This window comes from Anastrepha ludens, chromosome 6 (assembly GCF_028408465.1).
Source record: "Anastrepha ludens isolate Willacy chromosome 6, idAnaLude1.1, whole genome shotgun sequence".
NCBI lineage: Eukaryota > Metazoa > Arthropoda > Insecta > Diptera > Tephritidae > Anastrepha > Anastrepha ludens.
The window spans coordinates 33,714,428-33,739,649 of NC_071502.1; the positions used below are offsets into that span (position 1 = coordinate 33,714,428).

The following is a 25,222-nucleotide window of genomic DNA, read 5'->3' on the forward strand; positions in this document are numbered from 1 at the left end:
TTTACTATGATTATTTACCATTAATGCCTTTAAAATAATGAATTTATACATTTATTAAAGCTTAAAAGTAACGTAACAATAACGAATCCACTGTTGTCACGTGTGAGAAGGGCCATTTTTTGCCTTTATTTCTTAGCTTTGACATACACAAGTAAACGACGGCACTTCAAACTCAAAATCGAACTCGTTATTTTCATTCTGCACCGTACATTTTATATTATTTCGAATGTAATGACGAAATATTTAACATGCGACTACCACTTCAGAAGACTCTCTCAGTTTTTTTACTGCAGGGTTCGTTAGGCACCCTTTATATGTTTCTTGTTGAAGCAAGAACCTTTAAATATCTATTTTTGGCTGAATTTATTTTAGTAATACACATTGTGAGATTTTGTGCGCGGTTCATGCTTTTCTGCGGTGTTTTAGTAAAATCTACACATTTAATCAGCTCACCGATTTTCAATTTCAGTTTGCATTTCTATTAGGAACAGTTTAGAAAACCGGCATGTCTTCTTGTGCTGTATGTGGTGAACCAACTAAAAACAAATGCTCAAATTGTAATCAAAGTTTTTATTGCTCCGAGGAGCACCAGAAAAAGCATTGGAAGGTGCATAAAATTAATTGCAGGCCATTCAAAGTATGTTGACGATTACGGTTAAGTGACTTCAAAATATTACAAAAATAATTATCAAAATGCACGTGCAATTAAAGTAATTATACAGATGCATACATACGTATAAATATAGCTTGTAAATACTCATAATCGACCGCCTACATTAACATTCAAAATACAATTCGTACTTGAAGGTGGAACACAGTAATGAATTGGGAAGATATTTGGTGGCTACCCGTAGCATAAAGGCTTTCGAAATAATTCTCAAAGAAGCGCCTTTAATATGTACGCCATCCCAAGTAACCAGCCCTGTGTGCCTAGGATGTTTGAACGGTATCGAGCCTTCGGACTATATTGAATGCGATAAGTGCGGCTGGCCACTCTGTGGCATCGAGTGCAAGAGCAAGGCAGAGCACCAAGCTGAATGTGAATTCACTGTGAAAAGAGGTTCGAAAGTGAGTGAGTTTAAAACGTTTTTAGAAGTTTCATAAATATGTTTAAAGCCTATGTTTAAAATTAAATAAAATACAGGATGATGTGAACTAAATTTGTACCCCCTAAGTAGTTTCCTAGAAATACATATACCTGTAGTCAACTATGTACGTGAATGCAACAGAAGATTTGATTGTTGTTTGTTATAATTGTAATGCTCACTCTCAGTTTCTCATTTTCTCATCAATTTAATTTTTTATAAGACGTTAAAGTTAAAGGACTAAATTAAGAAAAGTAAGTACTTGTCGACACTCCATGAGAATTACGCAGGATAAATCCAACTAGTAAAAAAATTTAGTTTACTTTTGGGCAGAACAATTATGGATTTTTTATAGTATCCATCATTGTGTATACTTTGTTTCATTGGAGTAATGTTCAGCTACGTTTTTTACGCTTTTATAAAACAGCAAGAACAACGAAGTTGAAAAATATAAAATAAATTAATAGTAAAGTAAAGTAAATTTTTTAACAGCTCTTTCGTGTTATATTCATATTATAGAGTGCTTATAAGTATTTAAAACTATTTATTTCAAATTAAGGTGTTTGAAACTTTAAAGTACTTAAAAAAACTAAATTGACGAGAAACTAAAAACTAAGTACTTTACTTTACTATGTAAAGTCGTTAGTTTGACCTGCAAAAGAAATTTTTCTGGATAATTTTTACTGTCGCCTGTTGTAATATATAAATTGTAGTGGGTAAATTTAAAGTTGGGAGTTTGTTTTCTTTCTGTTACGCTGACACTACCCCTTCTTAAACAAGTTTTTGGTGGTTTCTCAAAACGGGGGTTTCCTGCCAACAAAAAAAAAACAAATCAAAATAACCACAAAAGGAAAATATTATATTAAGAATAAGCTTAATGGGAATTTATAAGTAAAAGTATTTTCTAATAGCCCTAATCGGCAGGCAGTGGCAAATCTCCGAGTGTATTTCTGCCATGAAAAAGCTCCTCATAAAGACAATCATCCGAACGGCTTAAAACTGTCGGTTCCTCCATTTGTGGAACAACATCAAGACGCACACCACAAACAGGAGGAGGAGCTCGGCCAAACACCTAACAGATGTGTAAGCGTAAATTATTTAATTGTTTTATTGTTTTCATTCCTATTGGCAACACTAATGGATGTACGTATATACAAGATGTACTGAATGCAGAGGTGGGGCCAACATTTGACCGTTATTTTGAAATAATCAGCTGATTTGCTGACTTAACCCAGGATGTGAACCGAGTTTGTTTACGACGAAACTAAAATTGTGTTGGTGAGATAAGAAAAATATCAGGGCGGTCTACGCTAATGTTACTTCGTGCCGTCTGAACAACATCTGATTGGACGAATGTGTGAATACGTGTGAAATAAGTGGGCAGAATTCCACTACCGAATCCCCGATGACGTGGCGACCGAAGTTACTCTCACAATTTGCTGCGGATGGCCAAATTTTGTATTCTATGCTGCTTTCACACAAAAAGCGTTAAAAATGGATAATGAAATATACAACAATGCGTAAACGATTTTGCCAAAAAAAAATTTGATAAGAAAAGCAGTAACAATTAGTGCAACATAATTGGGCTTCAAAACCATAGACGCGCTAAATCCCGATATTTACTCCGATTAGCCACTGCCTTGGAGGATGGTTCCATGTGTAGAAGTCCACGCAAGTGGGGAAAGTTACTGATCGCCATTCACTTGGGAATGGCCAGGACGATTCTTCTGCATATGGTTCAAGCAGCTCACAACGGCCGGGATTAGCCCACGTATCCTCTGGGTAGCTTCCGAACACCCGTTCGGGAGTGAGCTAACGTGAGAAGGCGAAACATTCCAGGATAGCTGGTTGTGCGTTGGGTTTGGGACCCACCACTTAAAAATCCCCCCCAATGAAAAATTTGAAAAAGCCTCGGATGAGACCTCCCTATGCTGATGACGACCCCTGCAAACGAAATAAGGAATATGATTTGAGGGCATGCACCTGGAATGTCCGGTCCCTTAATGGGGAAGGTGCCTCTGCCCGGCTGGTTGATGTCCTCGTGAGAGTAAAGGCTGACATCACTGCCATCCAAGAGATGCGATGGACGGGGCAAGGTAAGAAAACCATAGGACCTTGCGACGTCTACTACAGCTGCCATGTAAAGGAGCGCAAATTCGGTGTCGGATTTGTTGTGGGAGAGAGACTTCGTCGCCAAGTACTGTCGTTCACTCCGGTGGACGAGCGTCTCGCAACAATCCGCATCAAAGCCCGTTTTTTTAACATATCGCTAATTTGCGCCCACGCCCCGACGGAAGAGAAGGACGATGCGACCAAAGATTCTTTCTATGAGCGCCTGGAACGCTCCTATGAGCGCTGCCCCCGCCACGACATAAAAATCGTGCTTGGCGACTTCAACGCCAGGGTGGGCAAGGAGGGAATTTTTGGTCCCACAGTCGGAAAATTCAGCCTGCACAACGAAACATCCGGTAACGGACAGAGGCTGATCGACTTCGCCGGGGCCCGAAACATGGTAGTCTGCAGCACCAGATTCCAGCATAAGAAGATTCACCAAGCCACCTGGCTGTCTCCTGATCGAAAAACACGAAACCAGATCGATCATGTTGTGATAGATGGAAGACACGCTTCTAGTGTATTAGATGTACGTACGATCCGAGGACCCAACATCGACTCGGATCACTACCTTGTTGCGGCCAAACTGCGCACACGCCTCTGTGCAGCAAAAAACGTGCATCTACCTACGCAAAGAATGTTCGACATCGAAAAGCTGCAATCACAACAGACAGCCAGAAGATTCGCCACTCGACTCTCACTCCTGCTCTCAGAGAGTACTGCCCAACAAACCGGCATCCACGAACAATGGAGCAACATTTCTCGTTCTCTACGTACCGCCGCCGAAGAAGAAATCGGATTCCGGCGAGCCCGAAAAAACAATTGGTACGACGAGGAATGTCATGCTGCCGCAGAAAGAAAGGATGCCGCCTATAGAGCCACGCTGCGATCGGGCGCAACGCGAGCCATGTGGGATCGCTACAGAGAGCTGAAAAAGGAAGAGAGACGTATTATCCGAAAGAAGAAACGAGAGGCCGAAATACGTGAGTGCGAAGAGCTTGAGATGCTGGCCAACAGGAACAACGCCCGAAAATTCTACCAGAAAGTTCGGCGGCTTACAGAAGGTTTTAAGACCGGGGCGTTTTCCTGTAAGAACAAAGACGGCGAACTGGTGACTGACGTACAGAGCAATCTTAAATTATGGAGGGAACACTTCTCGAACTTATTAAACAGTGACAGCTGCGCATGTCACCGAGAAAGTGAAGATCCCGATACCCCAATCGTTGACGACGGAATTGTCGTTCCGCTGCCCGATCATGACGAGGTGAGAATAGCGATAACGCGGCTAAAGAACAACAAAGCCGCGGGCGCCGACGGACTGCCGGGTGAGCTATTCAAACATGGCGGCGAGGAGCTGGTAAGGTGCATGCATCAGCTTCTATGCAAAATATGGTCGGATGAAAGCATGCCTGCCGATTGGAATTTAAGTGTACTCTGCCCAATCCATAAGAAGGGCGATCCTGCAATTTGTGCCAATTACCGCGGGATTAGTCTTCTAAATATCGCCTATAAGGTTCTAGCGAGCGTATTGTGTGAAAGGCTGAAGCCCACCGTCAACCAACTGATTGGGCCTTATCAGTGTGGCTTCAGACCTGGAAGGTCTACCATCGACCAAATATTCTCAATACGCCAAATCTTGGAAAAGACCCATGAAAGGAGAATCGACACACACCATCTTTTCGTCGACTTCAAAGCTGCATTCGACAGTACGGAAAGGAGTTACCTGTATGCCGCTATGTCTGAATTTGGTATCCCCGCAAAACTAATACGGCTATGTAAGATGACGTTGCTCAACACCAGCAGCGCCGTCAGAATTGGGAAGGACCTCTCCGAGCCGTTTGATACCAAACGAGGTTTCAGACAGGGTGACTCGCTGTCGTGTGACTTCTTTAACCTGATGTTGGAGAGCATCGTACGAGCCGCAGAACTTAATCGCTCAGGCACAATTTTTTATAAGAGCGTACAATTGTTGGCGTATGCCGATGATATTGACATCATCGGCCTTAACAACCGCGCTGTTAGTTCTGCCTTCTCCAAACTGGACAAAGAGGCAAAGCGAATGGGTCTGGTGGTGAACGAGGACAAAACGAAGTACCTCCTGTCTTCAAACAAACAGTCGGCGCACTCGCGTATCGGCACCCACGTCACTGTAGACAGTTATAATTTCGAGGTTGTAAAAGACTTCGTCTATTTAGGAACCAGCATTAACACCGATAACAATGTCAGCCTTGAAATCCAACGTAGAATCTCTCTTGCCAACAAGTGCTACTTTGGACTAAGTAGGCAACTGAGCAGTAAAGTCCTCTCTCGACGAACAAAACTAACACTCTACAAGACTCTCATCATGCCCGTCCTAACGTATGGCGCAGAAGCGTGGACGATGACAACATCCGATGAAGCGACGCTTGGAGTGTTCGAGAGAAAGATTCTGCGTAAGATTTTTGGACCTTTGCACGTTGGCAATGGCGAATATCGCAGACGATGGAACGATGAGCTGTATGAGCTTTACGACGACATAGACATAGCGCAGCGAATAAAGATCCAGCGGCTACGTTGGCTGGGTCATGTCGTCCGAATGGATACAAACGCTCCGGCTTTGAAAGTATTCGATGCGGTACCAGCTGGTGGTAGCAGAGGAAGGGGGCGGCCTCCTCTGCGTTGGAAAGATCAGGTGGAGAAGGACTTGGCTTCACTTGGTGTGTCCAACTGGCGCCGGTTAGCACGAGAAAGAAACGACTGGCGCGCTTTGCTAAACTCGGCCAAAATCGCGTAAGCGGTTATAGCGCCAATTAAGAAGAAGAAGAGCCACTGCCTAAGTAAAATAAAAGCAAAACCAGTCTAAACTGCACCAATTTGATATCCAGTCGCAAAACTTGCAGAACAGTCCGCTGTAAAATTGGCAAGATTAGACACGGTGAATATCCCTACGATGAAGCCATGCTGATTCGGGGATATGAAATTTCGAACGACGAACGCAATTTTCTGCTTGAAGATTGAAATAAATCAGACGCTGGCATATTTACTTCTAGTTAATAACATAATTGACACTATACAAAACAGACAAAAGATTAGCGAAATCTGCCACTGAATCCACATGCTTATTTTTATAAAACATTGAAGTTGGTATATTCGACTTCGCTTTTTCAGATTTAAAGATTTGCTAAATGCTTTTTGGTTCGCTTTAATATTGCCTTTGAAGTTTTGAATATGTTTGTAATTATTTCGGAGTGTTCTATTAATACGAGTAAGACTCAGAAGAACAGCACTTATAACTTTCAAAATGCCATGTAGTATTTGACGTTTTGAATTTTTTATAAAATTTATTGCAGAGGAAGAAATCTTGTATTTCCTGTTTGTGAACCAAACCAAACCAAAATATGACCGTTCACGCAAAAGTCGGTTCTATGCAACCGTATCTGGCCAAGGACTGTCACTTCAGCAGCATCCTCCGTAACTGTATGGGGAACAACAACATGAAGCTTAGATCTAAAAGCTCAAAACTGCGGATCAAGCTCTATTTTTTTTCTTTCTTCACTTCTCTCCGGAGCATAGGACCTTGACAAAACTCAGTCTTGCGTTGGTTTCGTTAATCTATTTTGATTGCTGACAGGGTATGTGTTTAGCCTGCCGCTACCAGTCCTAAATAGTGGGAATGCCCACCTGCCATTGCTTAGAAACAACGGCTTCTTACCGCTTGCAGCGCCATCTGTGTTTCCCATTTTCTGGCAGAAGGATCGCACAGATGGTTGAGGACTACCGAGGCCGCACTTACGCTAGGCTATCGAGGCAGCTCTATTAGATCTTGCAGTTTGACTTTAAAAATATCTGCTTCTATGAAATATTCACCTGCAGTGAGGTTCACAGTATATGCGTATGAATTAGCTTAAATTGTATATAGTAAAACTCTTGCATTGGTTTAATTAGCGCGTACATCCTTTTTGGGTGTTTGACCAAGCTCCTCCTCTATTTGTGGCGTGCATCTTGATGTTGTTCCACAAATGGATGTGATGTTGTTCACTTTATTAGAAGGTATCAATTTATTAAAGCATTTTTATATAAAATAGTTGCACAGGCGTCCGCCGTTTTGTGTAGATTCTCTTATACTAAACGCTATCTTTTCACTCAGTTGGTTAATTCTCAGAAATAACAGAAAACCTAAATTTTGATTTACTTCTATTTATATATTATTATTCTATTATCTATTTCTATATTATCAAAGATGCGACATGTTCGTTGCTCACACTTCTTTTTTGGCTAATACTAAAATATTATAATGAACTTTATGTGAATTGCACTATTCTATAGGTTTCAGTAAAACAATTTACAAATCCTCATCCTTTATATCAATGCATGGGTACGGTGCGCTGTTTGCTTTTGTCACAAAGAGATCCTGACAAATGGGAAAAATTTTTAGAGCTTGAATCACTGGAAAAGCAGCGTCGAGGTTCTATACAATGGAAGGCCGATTTGGAAAGTATCGGTAAATTTATACCAAGGTACGTTTCCTATCATTTTTATATATCAAAATATGGGTTATTCAAAGTAACTTTGAAGTTTAAATACGTTTATTTGGAAGTCCAGCTTTATTGAAAGTAAAGATAGGGCCCATTTGCTAACTCTTTCAATGCAAAGCAGTTTCTTTAACTCAAACTAAAAATAGAAAAAATAAGCAAATATACGAAAACTTATTTAGGGATGAAAATAAATATAAATTTACTCTGCTTAAACTATGTTCTAAACTGAAAGATCGGAAATCTCAACTTTGTGTTTTAAAAATAGTTCGGGTAGTATTATTCAAACAATTCTGATCCTCATAATACGAGTATGCGCTTATAAACTCGACTCGCTCAACTTTCAGAAAGCATGGCACATTAGTGATAAAGGATGTGGTCGATTGTATGGCATTGCAGATAACTAAAGTTCATCTAGTTTCAACAAAGATGCCAGAAAAACTATTATATTCAACCGGAGACGATTTTACTATATTAATATATTTATTTTTCAAACTACAGTGAAATTCCCCATTACGGACAGTCCTTATAACCGGACAGCTCCAATAACCGGACAAATTTTGGGCACACAGGTTTTTCATACATTTTTTCATACAAATATCATCCTAATAAACGGACACTCTAATAACCGGACGCGGACAAAGTATTTCAAACCATTTTCATAAAAAAATTTCTCATAAACGGACAAAATTCAAAAATATCACAAGCAAGCTTTGTTGTTCATTATAAAAATGAAATAGGTGATTCCCCTTTTAACATGTATGCACTCATTCAAGTCCTGTGTTTTAAATTAAGAGTAGTTTTCCATTCAGTTTGTTAAGTCAGTTGCATGCGAATGGTCGCGTTCAAAGGTTTTCTCCAAATGGATCAAAATGTTTTCACTGAGGACAACAATATAGAAGTTCAATTTGACCAACAAGATGATACTATGGCCATAAGTGATTCAGAAGATGAATTTTCAGAAGAAATAAGTGAGCCTATAACATCATATGATGAGGCTTTAAAACTTGTTGCGGGCTTGAAACAATATGCAAAAAATGACTATGTAGCTTTTCAGCACATTAAAAATATCGAGAGTCACTTTGAAAATGAACATTTTAAATTAAAGCAATCAAGCATTACCTAATTTTTTCAATCAAACTAGTATTGAAATGTAAAGACTTGTACAATGTACTTAATCGCTATATGTACATATATGTATTTATATGTAATACTAAAGTATGCAAATATTCTTTACTTCCAAAAATTTCTTAAATAAACTATGTACAATACAATTTATATGTGTGGTATATATTTTGTGACTTCATCCCTTATAAGCGGACATCTCCCATAGCCGGACAAAAACACTGCGACGGTGAGTGTCCGGTTATAAGGAATTTCACTGTAAATTGTTCACGAAGACGCGGACTTCTAATAACGGTTGACGTTGCTAAGCTTTTTCTTCCATATCAAAAAATTCGAATTTGTAGTTATTTGTGCACAACTTTAGCAAAGAAGAAAAAAAATTAAATGCGCAAAAACAGCTTACCTTTCAATATTTAATTATTAAACGCCTCCTGGAATAACTACGACCCGAAATGCTGTCGTTCGTATGGACTCAAAATTATAGAAGGAAGCCCCAAACGAGCTTTATATATGTAAACTTGGATACTGCATAAACTTTATTTACAAATACTACAGCAATTTTTGGTGGACTCCGTGCCGAGTCCTGTTGAAACGTCCATGGTCTGCCATCGAAATGTTTATCTGATCACGGCTTCAAAGCAACCTTCCGAATACTTTCCCGATAATATTTCGCATTTACCTTACCGCCAGGCTCGAGGAAAACGATTGGTCTCAAATTCTCGTATGAATGGTCGGTCAAATAAACCCTATCGTTTTGGAAGTTTACGAATTGCTCAATTTAAAAAATTGTCTCGTCAGAAACCACAATGTTCAGAAATTGACCGATTTCGGTCAAGCGAAGCAACTCCTTCGCTCTCTCAAATTTGACTTGTTGCTGCTTTGGCGTGAGATCAAGCGCCTCTGGTATTTTGGATCTTGTAAAGCTTGACTTTGGGATAATTTTTCAGTATGCGGCAGATGCTACGGTCAGATATTTTCAGTTCTTTCGCCATTTGATTGCCACTTCGTCGGGGATTTCGCTCAAGTCGCTTCTTCACTTTTTTAACCATTTCACGTGACGTTGCCGTCTTTTGATGACCACCTCTATGACGTTTCGCGATGCTACCAGTATCAGCGTAACAAGTAATGGTGCGATAAACAAAAACTGTATTTACTTTAAGGTGCTCGAGCTCACGAACACTCGCTGGTTACGTTTGAAATCCATTACTGATTTTCTTTTTCGCGTTTACTCTCGGCAAAATGCTTCCACGCGCTTGCAAACAATACTCTGGACTGTGATTTAGCCAACTAACAGACAGCTGATGCCCGCGCATCAGTTGCGTGAGCGGTCGGAAGTTGTTTACACTTCGAGGGCCTGTAGGTCCCTCTATTTGTGGAATAACATCACAATGCACACCACAAATAGGAGAAGGAGCTCGGCTAAGCACCTGACAGAAGTGTACGCGTCAATTACTATTTTTTTTTTATTGAACATTCAATTTTTCATTGAACAACTTTTTTACTACATAAAAAAACTGATTTTGAATGATGGAAATCTTTACGCGCTATGAATCTACCGATAGGATGATTAATATTACGCTAAAACACGCGGAAATACATTAACAATTTAATTTAATTTACCCTTTCTACAATACATAGTTGCACTTCTAAATATATTTTAATTTTTTCAGATTTTTCAAAACAGTTGATTTTAACGAGGATTTGATTATGAAGACAATCGGCATTTTGCAAATAAACGGTCACGAGGTACCAAGCACTGATCCTCCCCACGTAGCAATATTTAGTAATGCATCGTTTTTGGAGCATTCCTGTTGTCCAAATCTAGCGAAAAGTTTCACAAAGAATGGAAACTTGATCTTGTGGGCCCCAAAGCCAATTAAAAAGAATACGCACTTGAGCATTTGTTATTCAGATGCAGTTTGGGGAACCGCAGAGCGACAACAACATCTTATGCATACAAAACTTTTCAAATGCACATGCCCAAGGTGCCTCGATGTAACAGAATTCGGAACTAACTATGATGCCTTCAGGTGTATCGACACCAATTGCGTAGGAGTCATTTTGCCATCAAGTCTTAAGGAATGGAATTCTAAGTGGAGGTGAGTCATCCTATAATTTATAGTACATATAATTCATGAAACCTTGCATTTACATTAGCGTTTTATACCCGTAGTTGTTCGACATGTGGAAACAAAGCTGATTTATCCTTCATAAAGGATATCTTAGAAAAAGCTGGAAAAGACTTTGGAGCCATGAGTAAAACTGTGGAAAACTGCATTAAGTGAGTTGAAATGCACGATATTTATTTGCAAACTGATAAATTTTTAAATGGTATGACACAATCACAGATAGAGAGACATGGTATCTAAATGAATTTGCAAGTAACATATATTTCCTTAAAAAATTTGTTGTTGTTGGTGCTAGAATCGATTTCTCATTTCGCACCCCACTTCTATTCGGCTTATGAGTAAATTAGAGTGATTAGCAGGTGAATACGTCGGATGTTAGTCGCTGCCAATGCTTATACTTTATACCTGATCTCTGGACAAATAGTTTAGCACCTAACCTACAGCAGCTAAACCGAGACTTGCATTGCCTGTCAAGTTTTCAGATGTACTTGTAGTTAAAAGCTTGACCAATGCTGTGCTGAGTTGTCACAAAATTTCTTTCAGCTTCTGATCGGATATGCATTTACTCGTTTACGAGAGTTGACTTTTACATTTTGCGCCCAATAGTGAGAAATAAAAATGAAAATGGCTGTATTGTTTTTCAAAATATTCTCATTGGAAGTCAATACACGTCTGCATTTGCTTGAACCGACTTAAAGACTTCAACAGCTTTCCCCAAAACGTTGACCTCGCACTTTATTTTTAATGTTCGAGCTGTAAGTCTGATGGTCCATTAATTCGACCTTTTGGGTGCTCAAAAGCTCTTTTGTGAGAGTCGTTAGGTGAGAGCTCGCGTTGTCTTGGTGTATAATGATTCGTCTTCGGCGCTCGGTTTTCCTTTATTCTCGAAAACGTCTGGCAAAGGAATGGGTTTAAACTATTGAGAATTGCTTTGAGGTGCTTCTGCCGTGAACAACTTTTTTGGGATTAAGCTCGTCTTAAAGCACCTATACTATCGATTTTGTTTTGTTTTTGGCTTATAAACATAAATCCAAGACACATCACCTGTTACGACGTCATAGATGACGCGATATGTCGCATGACGACCTTGCGTTATCAATTGACTCATACTACAAGGATCGACGGCCACGTTCAAACTCATTTTACTAGCATTTCACAGTGGCTAAGTGTGGTGCTTGAACAACAAAAGTCGGCGTCGAAAGTTACTCAAAGTTGTCATCACACGAAAATTTTCACGAGTTAACTCCGAGCTCCTCCGCTTATTTGTGGTGTGCGTCTTGATGTTGTTCCACTAATGGACGGACGTACAGTTTTAAGACGACTCCGAACGGCAAATGGATTTTTATGTGGAGCTTTTTAACGGCAGAAATACACTGTGAGGTTTGCCATTGCCTGCCGAGTGGCGGCCGCTATTAGACAAAACCTTTTCACTTTGGTGTTTCATGCAAATGGTGTTTTGCATACTGACGGTTCTAAGATGAAATCGGGAATCGGATCAGGGGTTTTCTTTAAATCAGCCAATTTATCTACATATTTCATTCAAACTGCCGAATGCTGCTATTTTTTCAGGCAGAAGTCATTGCGTTCCTGCAGTCCTGCAGAACTCTGAGGGAATGCGGGAGCAAGGGGAAATATTAACATTTTTTCCGATAGTCAAGCTGCGCTCATAGCACTGACGTCGCCATGATACAGAGACAAACTGATCAACTCCTGTAAGGAGGAGATCAAATCTCTTGGGTGTGCAGGCAACATTTCAGGATCAGGATTCCAAGACATAGGAACATAGAGAAAAGGAAATTGTTGATGAGCTTGCCAAAAAAGGGTCAACAGAATTGGTCTCCGAGGTATTGACACTATTCATATTATTAATTGCACTTTTCAACATTTTTCAGGTATACTCAACATTATCAAAAGTGGCTGACCAGTAAGCACTTTTACATTTGTCAAGCTAAATTACAACTGGTGCAAGCGATTGGTACTGACCCCAAGGAACTGATGATCGTACCTGAGAATAAGCTCAATCTGAAACTGGAATATGTCAAAGAGCTGATCGATTTATATGAGAAGCTGGCACCATGTCCGTATTACGTGTGATATTAAATAAAGTCTATAGTTTACTACAACATAGTCCTATATTTCAGGTGAGGTCCGCATGTTGGGCACACTTTGTTTTGAGTTGCACTCAGCCATAGCAGAGCATACACGTCGGGTGGCCTTGCAGACTACGCTATCCCCGAAAAATATGCTCGAAGAGTCCCTACTCTATGTGGATAAGTGTATAAATTATTTGCAGAATGAATCTGATCTCTTTGTCGAAGGTCACATCCTCAAGCAAGCGAGAATCAACAGAGATGCTCTCAGAATGGTGCTAATAATGTGAAACAGAAACGCTAACTTATAATAAAATGATTATTTATGCATATGAAAAAAGAAAGATAAAACACAAAATTCATTTTTTACTTAATGTCTGACAATATCTGCGGCTGTTATACCATATTCGATTTTTTAGTAGTTATGTAGCAAAGAGCTAGTAGTGAATTACTTTTTCCACCATCGCAAGGATACGAGATTTTATGTTGGATCTAAATGAGGTGAGGAACGATTCATGTACCAAGCTTGGGCGAGTTTTACCCAAAAAAGGGCCTACACTGCACATTTTTCAATATTTCATTGCGTCATTTGAGTAATTTTACTTCATTTATAACAGAACTATCACTTTTTTTCTTCTTCTTTGAAAATTGTCGTGATAGGCATGGCTATTGACCATTTTATTCCATTTTCAATAGCAACCTTAGATAATGAGTGAGTGCACCAAGTTTCATTGATTTTTTTTTTATTTTGCTTGAGCTGTCGTGCACACGGATTGACATGGCTCTCCTTATCATTCTGAGTATTTCGGTATATACTAGGTTGTTCAAAAGGTTTTGCGGTTCGATAAGAAAATCACAATTTTATGGATTGAAATACACTTTATTATTCAGTATAGTCTCACTGAACATCAATACACTTGTTCCAACAAGAAATTGAATTCCAATTTATGAACTCCATCCCTGAAGTGAGAATCGAGTAGGGCTGCAAAATACGCTGTGTTGGCCACATCATTTGATGAAAAGCGCTTTCTACACATGCATTTTTTTAGGACTGTAAACAGATGGAAGTCGGTAGGTACCAAATCTGGTGAATACGGTGGATGCTTTAACAATTCGAACTCTAACTCAGGGATTTTAACCATTGCCAAAATGTTCTTGTGCCACGACACAGTGCATTTTCCTGATGAAAAATATTTTTTTCTTTAACAAACTGGGTATTCTTTTACGAGTTTTTTCCTTCAGCTGGTCTAAGTAAGTAATCCACAAACAAATTTCCTTGCTCATTCCAAAAAACCGATGCTAGCAGCTTCTTGGCCGATTTCTGAACATGAATTCATTTCGGAGCCGAAGAACCAGGTTCACCGCTTTTAGCCTCTTGTTTTGATTTAGGATTATGGTGATAGACCCAAGTCCCCAAGTCTCATCCATAGCGATGAGTCGAGTCTCAAAATCCACTTAATCCTTTCGAAATCGCTCTAAATGTTGCTCAGAAGGTCGCATTCGAATGTGTTTTTGTTCTATTGTTAGCGAATGCGGCACCCATTGTATTTTGTTGCGCACACAGCTTTTCGAAACCAAATACTTCAGCCAAAATATTGCTTACACTGCGCAATGAAATGCATTGAGCTTTTACGAAATCTCTTTCAGTCACTCGACGGTTTTCCAGTACCATATACTGTATATTTTCATATGATTTCTGGTGTTGTTGCTGTTTTTTTACACTATTGACGTGAATCGCCTTGAAGGCTTGTACGATCACGTTTAAATTCAGCAACCCATCTTTCCACTGTACTAATTGTAGCTTTCAACATTAGTTTATAAATTTCCTTTGCTTTTAAACCATTCAAAAATAAAAATTCAAGCACTGCACGATACTTGAGCTTTCGCGTTGTAGAAAATACTGTGACACGTCGATACTAAATGGCTTGTAAACAAAGAATGAATTGACAGATTGAGATGAAACTTGACTTACGTTCATATGAGTTCAGTGCACCAACTTAACAAAAAAATAAAAAAATGAAAAAAAAAATAAAAAAATAATAAAAAAAAAATAAAAAGAAAATGTAAAAAACAATATATAATATTTGCAGGTGGCAACGCCCTCTCTTATCGAACCGCAAAACTTATTAGACAACCTAGTATATGTATATACCTATCTTGATTCCTTTATGCTGTTACATAGAACCGTTATGTGAACAAAATTATACTACGCTTCAGCAGAAGTTCGTGGGTACAAAAATTGGTGTGGGAAAGTCACTCTTTGGGTTAAGGGGTTATATACAGTTAGAAAGACGAAAAAAGTGAATTTTCCAGAATTTTTTCTGAGAAAACTTTTAAATTATTTGTCTAAAAATTTGTGCACATATTATTTTATCTTTTAACTTAAGAGTTAGTATTAGTAAAAATATTTATTTGGAAAGGAGCTACAGCTGATCTCCGGGAGCTGTTCTCAAAAAAGACGTTTTGCGGTGACCACTATATCTCTGAACTGGATCCTCTGAAATTAAAAAACAAAACAGATTTTCTTAAAGTAATGATAAATCTAGTAATTAATCGAAGGAATAAGCAATATACATTTTTTTGGTAAAATTGCGGTTTCTAAAAAAAATCGACTTTTAACCAAAATGTCGGCCTTAAATTCTTTATAAAAAAAAATTTTTCGGTGAGAAAAAATCTTCGATCAATTACTAAAAAATATATTTAAGAAGCTCGGGTTAAAATTTGAGACTAATCGGTTTAGCCGTTTTCGAGTAAACCGACTTTGAAAACACCATTTTGAGAAAAATGCGTTTAAAGAACTTTCTTGTACTTTCAAGCACTCTGAAACGCCTTTTCAAATTTGCGTGTACTTCGAAAATATTAACCGGAACGATATTAAATTTTCTGTGTGTATTCTTAAATATATGTACATTAAGAAAATAAAAATAAAAGATATCGATTTTTTGAAAATTCTAACTGTATATAACCACTTAAACACCACTTAATTCTTGGGAGCACCGTTTAACTCTTTCGGTCCGATTTTGATGAAATTTTACGTATTTTATTTTTAATGTAGTAGAAAGATTTAGGTTTTAGCAAAATCAAAGCTTGCTCTTCAAACATAGATTTTAAAAACTTTTACCTACTCAGCACAAACTTTAGACACAGTGTTTGTTATCATTTCAAAAAGCCGACTGCTTTGTTCTAAGATGGTTTTGTTTAATATAATATTACTATTCAACCTGGTTAAAGTCTACTATAGTCTTCAGGTTCTAACAAGCAAAAGATGAAAAATATGTTACAGGATTATAAAGCTAAGCGATCAGCGACGAATTATAGGTTAAACTGATTCACAAGTAAAACTTAATAAACTAATTGGTAAACATCTGCAATACGGCAGGGGTTCAGTTGGGCCCAACCATCGTTTATCAATTTTTCATCAAAATCTCCTATTTCCCTATTTATAGCAACTAATAACTTAATGTCCTTCATCCGCCGTTTATTGGAGTTTGTTTATCACGCAGGACTTGACGAGGGAAGTGCGAATATTTATGTGAACTCTTTGCGGTAGTTACTTTTGCCAGCAACCACTGCCACTGAGAAGCAGTGACTTCAGCGAGATTGGCAGACTTTTACATCTGCTGTTGCAAAATAAAATAGCGAAGAAAAAGGTAAACACGCACTTAAGAATCGCGAGAATCAAGCATTGAAATGTTTAAATTAAATTACCTCCTAGCGGGTGCCAAAACATTTTACTTTGTAAGGAGGATCAAAATATCTATCCACCTTGAAATAGTATTTTGACTAAATTTCGCTTTAATAGAGCGGATGACTCCCTACCCAATTTCGCAGTATGTTATAAAAAAATCGTTTTAACTGTAACGACAATAGTTGACATTGAAAAGTAAAACAAACGGTAGATCCGAAAAAACCCACTGGTTATGAACGGGTTACTCCAAAAATGATATTAAAATTTCCAAGATCTTCAGCTATATTTTAAAACTCGGCTAATACCCAGAAACACAGAAAAAGTCGGAAAATATATTATTATAACAACTAAACCAGGAAAATTACACATGTAGATAATTTCATGGTATTTATTTTTTGAATATGATATCCGGCATATGTCCACCCCGGCTACGAGTTACGTGGTCCATTCGACCAGTCCAATTTTCGACTACTTTTTCCAATAAATCTGGGCGGGTGGCGTCAATTTAGGATTGAATAGTGTCCTAAATCTTAAACAAAAACTAGTTTTCAATACTATTTATGTTATTATTTATTAATACATATATTTATATACATATTTCATATTTAGTGTACTTCACAAGAAAATAAACGCAACTTGGTGTACGCTCATTTTACACAAATGTTAAATCACTAACAATAAACAGCTTAAAAATAATCCATTTCAGTTTCGTTTTTATGCGAATATTCTCTTCTTTGCGATTTTGTTTATTCTAAGTAATTAGAAACTAATCTATTTTATTAAGTTAACAAAAACCACATACAAATAAAATTGTGGTCATATCTTATTTTGAAATCCTGTTTGCTGATTAAAAAAAATTAGCAATGTCGAGATCCTCTCACTTGATTGTAGGATTCCATAAGAAACAATTAAAAATTTATGGATCATCATGGTCGCATGAGTTTCACTCTACCTACCGTTTCGAATGTAGAGTGGCAAATGGGTAGGATTCGATTATTATAATATTTACTCGATACAATTCACACAAGCGTACCCCTCAACCAAAGAATTATTTTAGTTCTTTCCCTCCTTCTGTTCTTCCGAGGTAGTCTGTTCAGAACTGCTGCTTCCCCCAGCTGCGCTACTCTCGCGTTCCGCGGACATCTATTTAAACGAGGAAAAATGTTTTTTTTAGTAAGTATAAATATTCAAAATAAAGCAAAATATGCAGTTACCTTTTTATATGCCATCTCAAAGAGTTTCAGCGATGATTGTTGCAATTGACTGGTGGCTTTTCTGACTTCCTCAGGCTCAGCGGTTTCCTTGTTGGCCAGGAGCGTACGCAAGTCAGCGATTTCTTTCTTTAGTTTCTCACACTAAAAGGAAGGAACACATAAAATAGTCATACATTTTTCAAATTCAACAATCAATTCAATTCTTACTTCTTCAGCTGGTAATTGGCTCTTGAATTCCTCCATCTTAGTCTCGGTGTCATGCACAATACTCTCTCCTTGATTGACCAATTCAATCAACTCACGCTTCTTCTTGTCAGTAGCAGCATATTCTTCAGCTTTCTTAATCATGTTTTCGATTTCATCCTTGCTTAAGCCGCCGCTTGATTGAATAACGATTTGTTGTTCCTTGCCGGTACCTTTGTCTTTAGCGGAAACGTGAACGATACCGTTGGCATCAATATCGAACACAACTTCGATTTGTGGAACACCACGGGGTGCGGGTGGAATGCCCACCAATGTGAAAGAACCAAGCATTTTATTATCAGATGCCATTTCACGCTCGCCTTGGTGTACCTTAATTTCCACTTGCGTTTGGCCATCAGCGGCGGTAGAGAATACCTGCGATTTCTTGGTGGGAATGGTAGTATTGCGGGAGATAAGACGGGTAAAAACACCGCCCAATGTTTCGATACCCAGAGACAAAGGTGTGACATCGAGAAGCAAAACATCGGTGACATCTCCAGCGAGCACACCACCTTGTACTGCGGCACCGACGGCTACAGCTTCATCGGGATTTACGGCACGTGAAGGCTGTCGGCCGAAAAGATCTTGTACTGTTTGCTGTACTTTTGGCATTCTTGTCATACCACCGACCAGCAAAACTTCACCGATTTCTGCCTTAGAAACCTCGGCATCAGACAGAGCCTTTTGACAGGGCTGAATTGTACGCTTTATTAAATCACCGACGAGGCTTTCGAGCTTAGAACGGGTCATTTTCAAATTCATATGTTGTGGGCCAGAAGTATCCATGGTTAAGTAGGGCAAATTGATATCTGTCTGTTGCGATGAGGACAACTCACACTTGGCTTTTTCAGCAGCTTCCTTTAAACGTTGCATAGCAATATTATCTTTGGTAATATCGATTCCAGTATCCTTCTTAAACTCAGACACCAAGTAGTTGACAATTGTATTATCAAAATCTTCACCGCCAAGCAGAGTGTCGCCATTTGTAGACTTTACTTCAAAAACTCCTTTCTGAATTTCCAAAATAGAGATATCGAACGTACCACCACCCAAATCATATACAGCAATTCTGTAATAAGAAAAATAATACAAATAATTTAACTCAAACGTTAGAATATTGATTCGAGTAGCAATTACATTTTGTCATCGGTCTTATCCATGCCGTAGGCCAATGCGGCGGCGGTAGGTTCATTGATAACACGCAACACATTCAGTCCAGCAATTTGACCAGCATCTTTTGTGGCTTGACGCTGTGAGTCATTGAAGTAGGCGGGAACAGTGACAACGGCATTTTTCACTGGTGTATTGAGATACGCTTCAGCTGTTTCCTTCATTTTTACCAAAATAAAAGCACCAATTTGGGAGGGAGAGTACACTTTGCCATCGGTTGCTGAAACCCAAGCATCGCCATTTGAAGCTTTCACTACTTTGTATGACAAATTTTTCAAATCCTTCTTAATTTCGGGATCATCAAAGCGACGGCCGATCAAACGCTTCGTCGCATAAAATGTGTTAGCTGAATTCGTAACTGCCTGACGTTTCGCTGGCATACCAACCAGACGCTCACCGTCCTTGGTAAAAGCAACATGGGACGGCGTAGTACGTGCACCTTCTGCGTTTTCAATAACCTTTGCTTGCTTACCTTCCATTACAGCCACGCAAGAATTTGTGGTACCCAAGTCGATACCGATGACGGCACCTTTGACTTCGCCAGATCTACGAAGAGATAAGCAAACAAACAAAAATTAATAGAGGTTAAACGGAAACAGAAGTAACAGGTTAAGCCTATAGTGAAAAAAGGTGCCTCGTTTACTTAATAACAAATTTACAAAACCAAGGCACAATAAACCGGTAGACAGTAGAGCAGTCGATTTGATTTCGTTTATACATTTTGATATTCTAACGACATATGAGGTCTGTTCATGAAGCAAATAGTTAATGAAAATTGTTACAAACTATCACGTTTTGGAGTTCGTGTACCCAAAGAACTTACAAAGTAGGGGAATGTGAGAGAGCAAAATAACCTTTCATTTTGAGGGGAAGCTGCAAGTTTTTACTGGATAAATTTTTTACTTGTAAGACTTTGCAAGTGAGAAAAACAGCTGATCGCAAAGTAAAAATAAGCCCGAATGAAAATTTGCGAATTGCAATTGCTAATGGAATGCTTTTCATCTCACAGCGATGATGAGATGGAACAAATTAGTGTTGACAAAATAAAATCATGTGTTTCCGAAGCTCGTTATTTTGCATTTTATTTGCTTTATTTATTTATTTTTTAATTTAATACGAGATAGCTTAAGTGAAAAAATTTGTAATTTTTGTAATTTTTCCTGCCAACAATTTAATCAGCTGTTCATCAAACTTGCAAATTGTTTACTGGTTTTGCGTTCATGTACTTTTTTTAATATATTTCTCTTTGAGAGAGACCTCTCGGAATTTAAGTTACTGGCAAGTTACTAGATAATTTTTACATGAACAGACAGACCTAAACTTAGTGTATTTACACTACGCTTTGATAGTTACATGGCCTACAGCATAATTGACACATAACAGAAAAACAGTAAAAACTTGTAAGTCTCTCTCTCTCAATTTCCCCTACTAGAGTTTCGCACACGAACATTTAAGACCAATAATTTTTTACAATTATTATTTGAAAAATTTACCTGATTGTTAAAAAACAACAAGAACGAGTTATAAAGATCATGTATAAATATGACTACTATGGACAGAACCGTTTTATGCGGGACTACAAGGCAACCATTTCAACCTAACCCATTAATTTTAGTTTCATTATTCATCTGATCGACCCCAGCTTAAACGCCGATCAATTTTTTATTTCAAATTAGAGCAGCGATCGATTTTACTGTACATTTTCTTTTGCCAAAAAAAATCTGGATTAATCCAGCACAACAAAGTATTGTTTGTTACAAATATTCACACTTAATTCCGTTTGTTTTCAATCAATCAAACTAAATTAAATCACTTGTTGAAAAATATCATATCTGATGAGTATACGAGTACATATGAGGGCTATTATTAGCTATTCCTTCGACAGTAGTTCGAGCGATATAAATTTCTTGTACTTATGTGGGAAATCAAAATCATACAGAGCTTCTAAAACGTGAGTTCAAAAGAAATATTTTGGACGCAACAGTGAACACTCGTGCTCATACCATTAACCCTTTGCATTCGAGGCCGTTTCCGCGCAGACTAACTAACTCGAAGCATTTGGTACCGCACTAATCTTATAGATAAGAAAATCTCACATAATATGAAAGGGACATTACGTTGTAAGATTATACATGCAGTGATTAGGACCGAAATCAAAGAATGATATCGCAAGCATAAAGAAGATATCTATCAATCACTACATAAGGAAGCAAATAGTTTCCACAGAACATCGAATTTCCGCACCAAACTATTGTAAGATGTGAGCGGGACTCATCTCTTGAGTGCAAAGGATTAATAAGTTTTATCTTCCTTTTATAACAAAAACCTTATTAATCAAAGTTCCAGACTTTGTACAAAAATCACAAAAAATTCAACAAATTTCGAAAAATTGTCACTAAAACTTTCATTTTTTTCGAATCGTTAGAAAGTACGATGTCTTACAGCCCATTAATATTTATTTTAATGAAAATCTAGTTTCACTCAAAAATCGCATTGATTTTTCTTTTTAATTTGGCATATGCTGTTGAGAATTTTTTCCATTAAAACCACATATTTGGAAGATTTTGAATAAAAAGTTAAAACATTTGATGACAATTTCTTGAAGATTATTAAATTTCCGTGAATTTTGTTTGGCTTGGAGCTTTAATTTACAAGGTTTTTGTATGAACTATATTTTTATAAAAATTTAAGGAAAAAGTTTTGGCACGAAAAATATTACAAATATCATGAAAAGACAAAGTGCCTCAATTATGTGAGCACAAGTTTACTTATCTACCTTCTTATAAATATCACATGGCAACTTTTTGCGATTGCCGAATAATAGTGCAATGGCCTCAACAGACCGCATGACACGAGCCTCTGTTATAAATAGATTTATTTAAATATTTATTTGAGACATTTTTAAACTACTTTCAAGAATATCAAGGAACAAGGGCCCATCGGCTGTCCTTGATTTTATAATGCGGCTATTAACGCTATAAATTAACGTTAGTTCCGTCCTAATAGTTTTAGTGATTTTATATTTATTGGAAGGGAACCCTCCAAGTAGAATAAGAGGGTCCATAGGTTCAAATATCTCCTGTCGGCGTGCGGATATTGCTGGACAAGTTAGAATGAGTTTGGTGTTGTGAGTCATCAGCAGGGTCGGACTTGGCTTTCATTGATGAAACTTATTTGAATTTATAAAAAATAACTTACTGCAAAGTGTTGAAAATTTGGTATTATATTTTGGGATATAATATATATTTCGATTCTATAAAGACAACGACCACAAACAAAAATTAAATATTGTTCAATCACGGCTTATCTGAAACTGTCCCCATGTAGTTGAAACGCCAGCACAATCGCCCGATCTCAATGTAATTGAGAATTTGTTTGTGAGTTCTTGAGTGAAATATAACACATATAAGAAATCATCGCAGAAGCAACCGATAGGGCTTAAAGCAGTTTTCAAACAAAAAGGCTACCTTATAAAATATTCAATATTAATTATTCATAAAATTTGTATGCAATTTTAAATAAGTTGTGAAGTCGTTTTACACTAATTTATACTTTTTTTTTACAAACGTTCTTAAATCAAATTTTTTAGATCGATTACTTTGAATTTATTTGTTGGTGCTCATAATTTAAATATATATATCTATGAATGTACATTCAATTTATGATTGCAAACTCAGTTTGCATTCGCGGAATCTGCTATGGCGGATTTAAGATTGTTTCGGAGCACCCGTTAGCAACTTTGTGTCATTCCACATGTTATTGGGCTTATAATAGTATTTATACTTGTGGTAAATTCTACAAACTTGCTATTTTTGATAATTTAGCAGCTCTTTTAAATTAAGGTTAAGATTTAAGTTTCTATGTTGCTTTGTTGAAGTTATTGATCAGCTCTTGGCTCGATAGAAATCCGTGTCGTTCTGGCAAACGTTAGGTTAAATGTCGTGGTAACGGTTTTTGCTGTAGTTAGAGGATTTTTGGACCTCCTACACTTAAATGTCCTCGAAAAATAAATCAATGATCTTCTGATCTTGCTTTGAACGATTTTTTTTGGTATTGTTCTGGGAACTCCGTAACGTTTAACTTCAGCACGTCTTAGACTTCTTCAAAAATTTTGCTGCATATACACCTCATATTTTTGGACCTTTGGGGTGTGCATATAGGAACACTGATTTGAATCGTAACGGACTCACTTGACGATATATATCGCACCCTAAATACAAAAGGGGCACAACTCAAAATTTTCCACACTCGAGCTTGACTTGTTTACAGTAGCACAGAAAACAAACTATGTGACATATCACGCTGAAATTTGCCATGTAAGCTTATAACAGTCCTACCAAAAAACAAAAAATTTATTTTTGCCATATGTCATCCGCGGACCGTTTTATTGATGTCTCGTTCATATTTGAGCAGAAGTACATTTTGAGTTGTGACCCTTTTGCATTTAGGGTGCGATATGCATGTGAAAGCAACAAAAAAGTTATCGGGCAAGATTCGCCGCTAGTGAGTATGACTATACGCATAAAATTTAGTAAAACTCACTTCTCACAAACTGGATAATTACCAAATTTAGAACCAATTAGTCGAATAGAGGCTCTACTATATAAATATACTATATAAATAGTTACGCAAATTTAAGACATGTCAATAATGCATTTGACAAACAATTTAGACCAGTAACCCTCCTCCATATATCGTTCCTATCAGAGTTAATCAGTATGGCATGACGCAATTTCTTCTAGAAAGATTTAATAAATGTTTGCCGACAATGTTTATAATATATGCATATATATGTATACTAAATATCACATGCTGATTCTTTATCAGATTCTTATTTGCACATTATTTTAGAAAGTAGATTTTACTTTAAAAACTACCAATTATTCAGATGGGGTTTAATGTAAAAGTTTAGAGTACTTACTTCTGACGCAGTTGGGCGGTGACGCCATAAGTGTTCTGCAATAAATCAAAAACATAATATTATATTTATATTAGCCGAATTACAAAATGCGTGATGATTGACTTAATTAGCACTTCATGAAATTCATGTTGGAATATTATGTAAAACGCCGCAGCGCAATACGGAACAAAGACCACATCACTGACAAAGGTACTTCGTACTTGCCTTTACTAAGAATTTTCCGTGATCTGGAGCAACAAATCGTTGTCCAATCAATCTTGGGATGAACTTCGGTATTCTTAACATTTTTTTCTTAATTTGAACCGAAATTAAATTCTTGCAAGCAAATACTTGATCTTAGAAAATTTCTCGAACTTCACTATCGCGTGTGGAGGAAAAAAAAGAACAGCAGCACGTTTTTTACTTTGTGACAGAAAACTATTGAAACCACAGAGTAACTAATATGCTCAAAATTTATAGAATTTTATCAAGGCACCTTGAAATTTATTAAACCAGTAAAGAGTGGAGGCAAAGCGAATTCATATAAGGCCAGCAGTAGAACAACTAATTTGTTTTCTCTTACGATTTAGTGGTTAGAATGAAAAAATTATGTTTTTTGTTTGTTTGTGCATATTCTGATTGAAATTCTGACATTCAAATCACTAAATTTCAAAAATAAAATACATGAATTATAATTTTGTTTATGCACTACTTCTATCACCTTGAATGAGTTTGCCGTGGTATCAAGAGCGCATAAAGTAACATCGTCAGATCTCGAGAAAGCTCCTAATAAAAGTTTTTTAGCCGGAAATAGCTGCTGTTTAAACAATTGCCTATATCTAGAAGCATAACAAACAAGCTATGAATTTCATTACTGATTAATCATATTTATCAGATTACATGAGCACTAAAACAAAAACATGCGTATTTAAGAAATTCGATGGAGTGACTAATA

The 25,222-nt window shown here is 37.4% G+C and overlaps 2 protein-coding genes across 2 annotated transcripts; one reads left to right on the forward strand and one right to left on the reverse strand.

Moving 5' to 3' along the window:
• Positions 1-383: 383 nt before the first annotated feature.
• LOC128868132 (uncharacterized) lies at positions 384-13,398 on the forward strand. Its single transcript, XM_054109897.1, has 7 exons — positions 384-637; positions 808-1,068; positions 7,503-7,693; positions 10,504-10,932; positions 11,007-11,114; positions 12,855-13,039; positions 13,104-13,398. The coding sequence occupies exons 1-7, from the start codon at positions 506-508 to the stop codon at positions 13,340-13,342; spliced, it is 1,545 nt and encodes a 514-aa protein (XP_053965872.1). The 5' UTR covers positions 384-505; the 3' UTR covers positions 13,343-13,398.
• A 3,894-nt stretch (positions 13,399-17,292) lies between these two features.
• Positions 17,293-24,699, reverse strand: LOC128866300 (heat shock 70 kDa protein cognate 5). Its single transcript, XM_054106909.1, has 6 exons — positions 24,493-24,699; positions 24,289-24,323; positions 19,335-19,913; positions 18,162-19,266; positions 17,955-18,095; positions 17,293-17,883 (listed from the first exon to the last, which is right to left on the reverse strand). The coding sequence occupies exons 1-6, from the start codon at positions 24,571-24,573 to the stop codon at positions 17,794-17,796; spliced, it is 2,031 nt and encodes a 676-aa protein (XP_053962884.1). The 5' UTR covers positions 24,574-24,699; the 3' UTR covers positions 17,293-17,793.
• Between the last annotated feature and the right edge of the window lie 523 nt (positions 24,700-25,222).